General features: G+C 36.3%; 1 protein-coding gene across 1 annotated transcript; it reads left to right on the top strand.

The window, feature by feature from the left end:
- Positions 1 to 2,853: 2,853 nt before the first annotated feature.
- On the top strand, positions 2,854 to 10,073 carry LOC128607899 (pepsin A). Its single transcript, XM_053625154.1, has 10 exons — positions 2,854 to 2,921; positions 5,222 to 5,293; positions 5,625 to 5,766; positions 5,937 to 6,054; positions 6,186 to 6,304; positions 7,415 to 7,614; positions 7,832 to 7,945; positions 9,306 to 9,450; positions 9,556 to 9,654; positions 9,780 to 10,073. Exons 1-10 carry the CDS (start codon positions 2,869 to 2,871, stop codon positions 9,921 to 9,923), a joined length of 1,206 nt encoding a protein of 401 aa, XP_053481129.1. The 5' UTR covers positions 2,854 to 2,868; the 3' UTR covers positions 9,924 to 10,073.
- Positions 10,074 to 10,443: the final 370 nt, after the last annotated feature.

The following is a 10,443-nucleotide window of genomic DNA, read 5'->3' as shown; positions in this document are numbered from 1 at the left end:
CTTGTAATACCCTCCCATTAGATTTCTAGCTATAAACTTTAAAATTGTGCAGGCTGTGTGAAGGAGATTTGTTATCCTGGTGGGTGGGGACATCTTCCAGTTCTACATCATATCAAGCAGAAAAATCAAACAGCTTAGAGTATCACATGTTTTCTGTGAAAGGAAATCCGGCAACAACAGATAATTTATATTTCACCATTTCGGATGAGACGTTAAACTGAGGTCCCGACTCTCTGTGGTTATTAAATATCCCAAGACACTTCTCGTAAAAGAGTAGGGGTATAACCCTGGTGTCCTGGCAAAATTCCCCCATTGGTCCTTATCTATCATGGCCCCCTAATAATCTCCATCCCTGAATTGGCTACATCACTCTCCTCTCCTCTCCACCAATAGCTGGTGTGTGGTTGGCGGTCTGCCGCACTATATATGCCGTTGCATCATCCAGGTGGATGTTACACACTGGAGGTGGTTGAGGAGATTTCCATACAATGTAAAGAGCTTTGAGTGTCTAGAAAAATGCTATATAAATGTAAGGAATTAAGGAATTAAGTCATCCCACGTGGAACAATAACACGTGTGGACTGAAAAGGAAAATGTGAATTTGTTTACCAAGTCACCTTTAAGAAAGAAAGAAACATTGGTATGAGGAATTTGTTTAAGAGACGTTTGCCCTGTAGTTTGACACAGATGACAGCTAGGACGAGGGAGCTGACCACACTAAACACAAAAGAAAGTTGCAGGCAAGATTTCTAGCTTTTTATTTTTATTTTTTATTTATTTTTTTTTACAGGCTACAAATAGCCTTCAAAGTGGATACAGCCACAGAGAAGCTGACTGTACAGCAGGAAATTGAATAAAATCTAAGATTAAAATATGTCATTGTGTCAGTTGTAAAACATACAAAGGATATAAAAAGTCTACACACCCCTGTTAAAATGGCAGGGTTCTGTAAAGTAAAAAATGAAACTAAGACAAATAATGTCAGAACTTTTCCCACCCTCAATATGGAATTACAATGTATAAAATTTGTATATTACAATGTATAAAAGTGGGCGGCTATGGCTCAGGTGGTAGAGCGGGTTGTCCACTAGGGTTGGCGGTTCGATTCCCGAACCACATGACTCCACATGCCGAAATGTCCTTGGGCAAGACACTGAACCCCAAGTTGCTCCCAATGGCAAGTTAGCGCCTTGCATGGCAGCTCTGCTACCATTGGTGTGTGAGTGTGTGTGTGAATGGGTGAATGAGACACAGTGTAAATATATATATATATATATAAGTATATAAGTGTGCCATTTACCATTTAAAAGTTAAGTAATCATCAACAAGTGGAGAAAATGGGGCACCACATTGACATTAGCAAGAACAGGACATTCCTCCAATATTTACAAAAAAGAGCAAGAAAAAAACTGACCAGTGAGGCTGCCAAGAGACCTACAGCAACATTAAAGGAGCTGCCGGAATATCTAATACTCGCTGCATGTGTCAACAATCTCTTGTATTCTTCACATGTCTGGGTTATAGGGCTGCTTATCTTCAGCGAGAACTGGGGCTTTTATCAAGGTGGAGGGAATCATGAATAGCTACAAATACCAGTCAATTTTAGTGTAAAACCTTCAGGTGTCTGCTAGTAATCAGAAGGTGAAAAGTAATTTTCCCCTACAGCATGACAATGACTCAAAGCCAATGCACAGCTGAGTTTTACCCCTAAAACACCAACCCAACATTATCCTTAAAAAAAACAAAAACAAAAAAAACCCAATTTACTCTGTCTCTTAGACCTCTACTCTGCACACTTTGCTTTTCTAGAACTCAGTTTTAAAATCTTGCATGGTAGCACTACTTGTATTGTTCTCCGCTTGATATATCGCTTTGCTTGTATTTCCTCATTTGTAAGTCACTTTGGATAAAAGCGTCTGCTAAATGAATAAATGTAAATGTAAATCTAAATCAAGAAAGCAATGGCTTAACCAAAAGAAGATTAATGTTTTTAAATGGCCTAGCCAGAAGCCAGACCTGAATCCAGCTAACAATCTGTGGGGTGACCTGAAGCAGGCTGTGCACATGAGATGACCTTACAATTAGATGGATCGAGAATGTTTTTTCAAGAAAGAGTGGGAGTATATTGCCAAGTCAAGATAGCTGATAGACTCTTATGCAAAAAGACTGAGTGGTGTAGTAAAATCAAAAGCTGCTTCAACAAAGTGTTAGTTTGGGGTGTGCAAACTTATGCAACCAGATTATTGTACTTTTTCTGTTTTTCCCTTAAAAAAGTTTGATTGTTTTTTCACTTTATTTGAATAGTCTGCAATTTCACATTAAAGGTGGGAAATGTTCTGACATGATCTAGCTTAGTTTCATTTTTTCTTCACAAAAACCTGCTGTTTTCACAAGGGTGTGTAGACTTTTTATATTCTATTCTATATTCTAGTTCATATTGCATTCTTCCAAACCCATTTAGATAGATGAATGAATCCATGCATAATCCATACAGAGGCTATGAAAATTCCTTTTATGTTGGAATTGCACTGTGTCTGTGATTTTATTCATTTTTTTTTTAAATTGACCTAGTTCAAATGTGTAAACTTATTTATTATTTTTTTTTAAAAAAAACAAAACTCTCATGTGTATGGATTTATTAATTTTACTACAATAGGCTTACAGTTTCTAACAATATGTTTTAACTTTCAAATTTGTACAACAGAATTTTCTCTATAGATCTACAGTAAAAACCTAAATAAATGACTGGAGAAAAAATGTGCAGATGCTTTCAGACAGAGGAACTGAATGATAAAATTGACATGTATAAAAATGCTGAGCAGGTCTGTGACCTCAGTTTTGGATTAATCTGGAAAGAGGAAAAGGTCTATGGCACTTCATGGCACTGCAGGACATGAACAGACTCGCAGCAAGAATATTTTGTGGGTATATATATTATAAACTATATATTATAGAGATATATTATAGTAGGCTGCAGTACATAGACCTCTTATCACAAAGACAAATAGAAAATGTTATTTCAGTGGGGAAAATACATGTTATTTCAGTGGGGTCGGTGAGTATGGCATATACTCCGTTATAACGTGGAGGCATTTTACTGGCATGGTTTGGGTCCACTTGTGTCACTGCAAATGAACACAGTTTTTTTCCTGACTGATCACCTTTATCCTATGATACATTTTTAACCTCAGTTGTCTTTTCCAGGAAGATAATGTTCCCATTCACAGGGCACAAAGGCTCACTGAATGGTGTGATGAGTATAGAAATGGTGTTTTGGACCGACGTTTTACACAGTGTTCTCCACAACCATCATTAAAAAAACTTATATTTTGGAAGAAAGGTGTTCATCCCTCTAGTAAATTTCCAGAGACTTGTAGAATAGACTCCACGGCACATTGAAGCTAATACACTTTCTCTTGGGTTTTCCTTGAATATCTATGTATTTTCTTAAATTGTATTTATTATTATTATTATTATTAGTAGTAGTAGTAGTAGTAGTAGTAATAGTAGTAGTAGTAGTAGTAGTAGTAATAGTAGTAGTAGTGGTAGTAATAGTAGTAGTAGTAGTATATAAGTGCAAATGCTCATTTTCTTCAGTACATCACATGGTTCAGGATTGAAGAAGTGTTGCAATAAATGTCACATGTCCAGTATTAGTTCAGCTACTTTCATTATTTTCTCCTCTATTCCTCTATTTCTATTTCTCCTCTAATTTTCTAAATTAGCTTAAAAATGAGAAGGAAAGTAAAACTACACTAATTATGTAGTATTTACATATTAATAGGTTATGGTGGATATTTTACTATTGCAGGCTTAAAAGTTAAAGTTCAGTGGAGTAGTATTCTTCCATATCAGTATTATTATAAACAATCCATTGTGTGTGGAAAATAAAATCACAGGTATATAAACATGGCACTGTGTTTACATGGAAAATACTGATAACACAAAAGATGTAAGTCATACCAGAATTTATCATTGTGTGAAACAGATTAGATTTTGAATCTCATATCTCGATTTCCGCACACATAAATGTTATACTTCTTTAACCAGTTTGATTTGTCACAAACTCTTTAGTTGACATCACTGTTAATTTCTTACTTCTTACTATTTCTTAAATTAACTTTTTTTTTTTTTAATTAAATTCTTATGTCACATTAGGACAAAACAACAACAATGCCTTTCTAACAAACGATCAGTTAAAAGGTTTCAGATAATAAATACACTGAGACAGTGAGATGAAGCTCTACCCTAATATTTGATTCATGCAAACATACAGTACTGTGTAAAAGTTTTAGGCACGCTATTTTATTTAGTACAAACTTTGTTATAGATTTTTATTTTATGACTTCTTTATCGAATCAGTACAAAAACATTTTGGATTACCAAACATTAGTTTTCAAGCACAAAATTAAATGTTAGAGAAAAATGTTTGTATGTCAGTAAAGAAAGCAGAATATTACGTGGTAAGCGACATTTTTCAGACAAAAAACACAATGAAGGCTGCTGGGCTTTGCTGCAAAAATAAGAAGCAAGTCCAACAGTCAACGTCTCCAAAAGAACTGTGGTTGGTTCTGCAAGATACTCAATAAAATGTACAGCTCATATCCTCATAAAACTGCACTAATTCTACATGAGACTACTTTTTTTTTTTTTTTTTTTTTTAAAGCAAAGGGTCGTCACACCAAATATTGCCTTTGTTTCATTTATTACTGTTTACTGCTCTTTATAGTATTTTTTTACATGGAAAAATATTTAATTTAATTATTCCTGAAGTCATCTTTGCTCTACAGCATTTCTTTGCACGTGCCTAAGACTTTTGCACAGTATTGTACATAATTAAATATATAAAGTATCATACATTTTACTAATAAATTTGTTACGACCATGTATTTATGTATATCTATGTTTAGCTTCCTTTGAATATAGTTGTCATAATGCCAGCCCATTATTGACATTTGATATAATTCCTTTATCAAAGGTATTCGGTTATCACAGTGAAGAGGGGGACCTAGTAACCTTGACAAAAAAAAGTTTGATGTTCCAAGATTAAAGCTCCAAAACAATTTAGAAAAACACATATGAAAACAATTCCAGTGTTATACAACAAGATATTCCTCACCTAATCATTCTTTTATCAGTTTCAAATGGAAAAGTAAAGTAAAGAGACTGTAGTCTACCAGTATATAAAGCATCAGGTCTCTCTGTGTTTTATCTTATACAGAAGACCTTCAGTGAAGAAAATGAAACAGATTCTGCTGCTGTGTATGCTGGTGGCACTCTCACAGTGCATCAGGTAAGACTTGACTTTTTTTTGTCTTTTTTTTTAAAGAAATATTATACATTACATGTAAGGACAGAATTTGGTGTTACTATTTAAAATGTCTGGACATGTAAATGTGCTATTTGTATGTCAATGAGGACATTACCTGTGCATTGATATAATATATATATATATATATATATATATATATATATATATATATATATATATATATATATATACTTAATTATGCTTATGGGCTCTGTGCTTTCACTGTTGGTAAATCTGTGCTGGATTCTGTTTTGTGTCATTTTCGATGAAAGCTATATAAATGATATTAATATCATAATAATTTATGGTACAGGGTGCCATTGATTAAGGGCAAAACTGCACGGCAGAGGCTGCAGGAGAAAGGCCTATGGGAGGAATACAGAACTAAATATCCTTATGTCCCCTGGGTCAAGTTTGTTCAGACTGGTCAAGAGTCCATGACCAACGATGCTGATGTATGTTAACCAGAATCATGTTTTTTAATTAGGCTTTTTATTTAATTTGTGTGTCTTATTTTGCTTTCACCCACAAAGAAATAAATATTCAATATATTCATAAAGTGGAAGAAATGCTATGTCTGCTATAACAAAAATTATGTGCTGACATATATTCTTGTCCCTTTTAGCTTTCCTACTATGGTGCGATCACCATCGGGACTCCTCCTCAGTCCTTCACAGTGCTTATGGACACAGGCTCGTCTAATCTGTGGGTGCCGTCTGTCTACTGTTCAAGCCAAGCCTGCCGTGAGTATTATAAGACTTGAAGTTACTGAATATCTAAAGATCTCTTCACTGAAATCCATCTTTCCATGGGGTCAAATGAATCGTATATCCATGGCAGGTAAAGTGGGACTAGATTTTTTTTTTTCCTTTAGAGAACCACGATCAGTTCAATCCACAGCAGTCCAGCACTTTCCAGAGCACCAATGAGTCTATCTCTGTTCAGTACGGCACGGGCAGCATGACCGGATATTTGGGATATGACACTGTGACGGTAATTATAATTTCTTTGACACACAAACTAATCACTGAAACTCCTTCTGGGCGACAAAGGAAATTAATTATTTTTATTTTATATTTAACTTGAGAAAAAATGCAACATGAAAAAGTGGCATCTCTTAATTAATGGCCTACATAGACATATTCAGCGAAAAAAAAAAAAAAAGAAACTGCTTTAATTTCTACCAATTTTTTTTAACATGTGTAAATATTTGTATTAACATAAAAACATTCAACAACTGAGACATAAACTGAACAATTTTCACCGACATTTGATGAACAGAAATGGAATAATGAGTCCCTGAACAAAGAGTGGGTCAATATTAAAATTAACAGTCAGTATCTGGTGTGTTCACCAGCTGCTTTAAGTACTACAGTGCATCTCATCCTCATGGACTGCACCACATTTGTCAGTTCTTGCTGTGAGAAGTTACTCCATTCTTCCACCAAGGCATTTACAAGTTCTCGATCACGTCTGGGGGGACACATGCTTACATGTAATTTTCCATTGCAAGGACGATCAGCTGTCCTTCCTGTCTGCCTGTAGCACTGTCTTAGGTGTGTTACATTGCCAACATTGCAGCTTATTGCTCTGGACACATCTGCAGTCCTCATGCCTCCCTGCAGCAGGCCTATGGCATCTTCACGCATGTTCAGGCATGTTCATACATAAACACGTAAATGTCTAGTACAATATACAAATTCAGGTTTATCTTGTGGGTAGCATGGCATTACTGTCTGAGTTTCTCATAGTTTTGTAATGAGCTCTGGGTTTTCTGCAATTCTGGCTGACATGTTTTATTACCTCAACAAATATACAGATAACAGTATTAAATAACAAAATGCCATTTAAAGTAATAAGAGCAACAACAAAAAAAGTCCTGTTAAAACACTAATACCGTACAGGACTGTCTTGGAGTTGCAGGGCTTAGTATTTTTATCTGAATTAAAAAGGAATTTTTCAAAAGGAATTTTAAATGTGTGTTTGGATATAAAGATGTAAATGTTTATTATTCAATTGCAAGATTGATTAATTGCTTAAAGTCATACCTAAATAACTGATGTTATGTTACTGGAGAGTGACTCCTAAGCGTTTGTGCTGTAGGTTGGTGGAATCTCAGTGCAAAATCAAATCTTCGGACTGAGTGAGACTGAGGCGCCCTTCATGGCCAGCCAAGTACCAGATGGCATCATGGGTCTGGCCTACCAGTCCATTTCCTCTGATGGTGCCACTCCTGTCTTTGACAACATGATAAGTCAGAATTTGGTCTCCCAGAATGTCTTCTCAGTCTACCTGAGCAGCGAGTATGGTGATCCCTAAAACAACTAGTTTTCTAGTGTATCATTAATATTAAAATATAAATACAATTCCAGAAATATCTGTCATTCAAGACTGCTTGCCACTTCAGGTTAGAATTCTTAAGCTCTGAGTGCTTTGAAACTTCTACATAAAATTGTATTGTCTCAAAGGTCTGCTAGGTTTGCTTTGAGAAAGTGAAATGGATCTGTTTATATCTTTTAGTGAGCAATCGGGCAGCATGTTGTTCCTGGGAGAGATTGACACCTCCTACTACACTGGCAGCATCTACTGGATCCCTCTATCCTCTGAGAGCTACTACCAGATCGCCATGGACAGGTAATCTGCAACATGTTATAATCAATTGTATACTGAATCCTGGAGTCAACATAAATAATATTTACAGTAATCTCTTAAACTGCAGAGTTTAATACGTTGGCAATTCCTGTCACACCATTCCTCTTTTCTTTATATTATAAATCTATATTAGAACCTTAATTCCAAAAAAGTTGGGACAGTATGGAAAATGCAAAAAAACCAACAGAAAGAGTAATTTGAAAATTCAATTCACCCTGTACTATATGGAAAACACATTATTAACACATTATTTGATGTTTTACTTTGTGAATTTAATTTATTTGTGAAAATATACTCATTTCAAATTTGATGACTGCAACACACTCCAAAAAAGTTGGGACAGTCGACTGTTTACCACTGTGTAATATCACCTTTTCTTTTAATAACACTTATTAAGCATTTGGGCACTGAAGACACCAGTTGGTTAAGTTTAGCAAGCTGAATTTTCCCCCATTCATCCATTATACATTTCTTCAGCTGCTCAACTGTACGGGGCCTTCGTTGCCTTATTTTGCACTTAATGTGCCACATATTCTCAATCGGAGACAGGTCAGGACTGCAGACAGGCCATGCTAGCACCTGCACTCTCTGCTTACGCAACCATGTGCTTGTAATCCGGGCAGAATCTGGTTTGGCGTTGTCCTGCTCTGAATGGCAGCATATGTTGCTCCAAACTGTGTACATATTTTTCTGCATTAATGGTGCCCTCACAGATGTGCAAGTTACCCATGCCATGGGCACTAACAAACCCCTATACCATGACAGACGCTGGCTTTTGGACCTGACGCTGATAACAGCTTGAATGCTCCTTTTCCTCTTTGGCCCGGAGAAAACGACGGCTGTTTTGTCCCAAAACTATTTGAAATGTTGTCTCGTCGGTCCACAAAACACGATTCCACTGTTCTACAGTCTCGGATGAGACTGAGCTCAGAGAAGTTGGTGGCGAATCTGGACAATTCTGCTTTACATCCTACCGATTTGTCTTTGGGGAATGTTGTTGACAAAGTGTTGGATTATTTGCTGATGCATCTGTTGGTAGATTGGCGAGCCTCAATCCATCGTTTCGCTTGAAGGACTAGGCCTTTTTTGGAGGCTCCTTATGTACTATGATTAGACAATTGCCTCACCTATTTCAAATCACCTTATTTCAACTTGTCACATCGCTATTAGTCGTAAATTGCCCCTCTCCCAACTTTTTTGGAACGTGTTGCATGCATCAATTTCAAAATAAATGTTTACTTTTACAAATCACTCCTCTTTGTTTTTATTGCCATTTTCCATACTGTCCCAATTTTTCAGGAATTGGTGTTGTATAACTCTAGCTTCATCTGGTCTTTTGCAGTGTTACCATCAATGGACAGGTTGTTGGTTGTAGTGGTGGTTGTCAAGCTATTGTTGATACCGGGACTTCCCTTATTATTGGACCAAGCAGTGATATCAGCAACCTGAATGCCTATCTTGGTGCCCAGACAGACCAATATGGAGATGTGAGTGGATGTATAACACCGGCTTTTTGATTTCTACCTAATGTAACTACCTCTAACTAGTTCAAAATTGGCTCTATTGACAATACCAAAATGTTTTTATTGCAGGCTATTGTGAGCTGCAGCAGTATCCAGAGCATGCCTTCAGTTACCTTCACCATTAATGGCTATGCCTTCGCCATCCCTCCATCATCCTTTGTCACCCAGGTCTGTATAACACTCTTTGTGACTTAAATGTTCAAACTGTGTGAGAAATATGATTAACAGATTTGAGCTGGAACATAAAGAAATGTATCTAGGTGAGTAATTCCACGACATTATGCTGCTTCTAGGGCTCCAGCAGCTGCCAAACAGGTTTCTCAGGTGGCAACTTCGGAAGCAGTTTCTCCTGGATCTTGGGTGATGTTTTCATCAGGAATTGGTACACCATCTTTAACAGGGCGAACAGCACTGTGGGCCTGGCTCAGCTGGCTTAAGAACTAATGGCGAAGGGGTTGAAATATTAACCCTTTATGTTTGTCTTTTTCAAGTTATATGTGAAAACATGTAAGATAGCAAATAAAGTGACAAACAATAAAGGAAAAATAGCAACATCACAAATCAACCTGTTTGTGTTACTGCTTTATCACTGTAAAGACATTACAGGTAAATTGATGATACTAGATCCATTTGTGCATAAGGATTAGAACAGGTGCATTGGGTAAAATAAGATGTCTATTTTGAGGTCAAAATGTATAAGATATCATATTAGGAATTTGTAGGAAACAAAACAAAAAAGGCCCTGGCAGTTGTTCACTTATTTGTATAACCATGGTCACATATGTAACTTACCACTCAATAGTCTCAGGCTTGCTTAAATTAGTTTAGGGTTTATTTAAGGTGTGTATGTCCTAGTATGTTTACACTAATATGAGCTGACAACCTATGTGCTCAGAGCTACTACTGGGTCTAATATTATCTTCTTAACCACACTGTAGTGCATTATTCCTCTGTGAT

The sequence above is a fragment of the Ictalurus furcatus genome, chromosome 5 (genome assembly GCF_023375685.1).
Source record: "Ictalurus furcatus strain D&B chromosome 5, Billie_1.0, whole genome shotgun sequence".
Lineage (NCBI taxonomy): Eukaryota > Metazoa > Chordata > Actinopteri > Siluriformes > Ictaluridae > Ictalurus > Ictalurus furcatus.
This window is presented reverse-complemented; position numbering and strand designations above follow the sequence as displayed.

Excerpts from the sequence above, each read along its gene's own strand:
- LOC128607899 (XM_053625154.1), top strand. The coding sequence starts at position 2,869 with ATGGCACTTCATGGCACTGCAGGACATGAACAGACTCGCAGCAAGAAT. Across the intron at positions 5,294-5,624 it reads GCACTCTCACAGTGCATCAG|GGTGCCATTGATTAAGGGCA; the intron begins GTAAGACTTGAC and ends TTTATGGTACAG. Across the intron at positions 7,615-7,831 it reads TCAGTCTACCTGAGCAGCGA|TGAGCAATCGGGCAGCATGT; the intron begins GTATGGTGATCC and ends TATATCTTTTAG.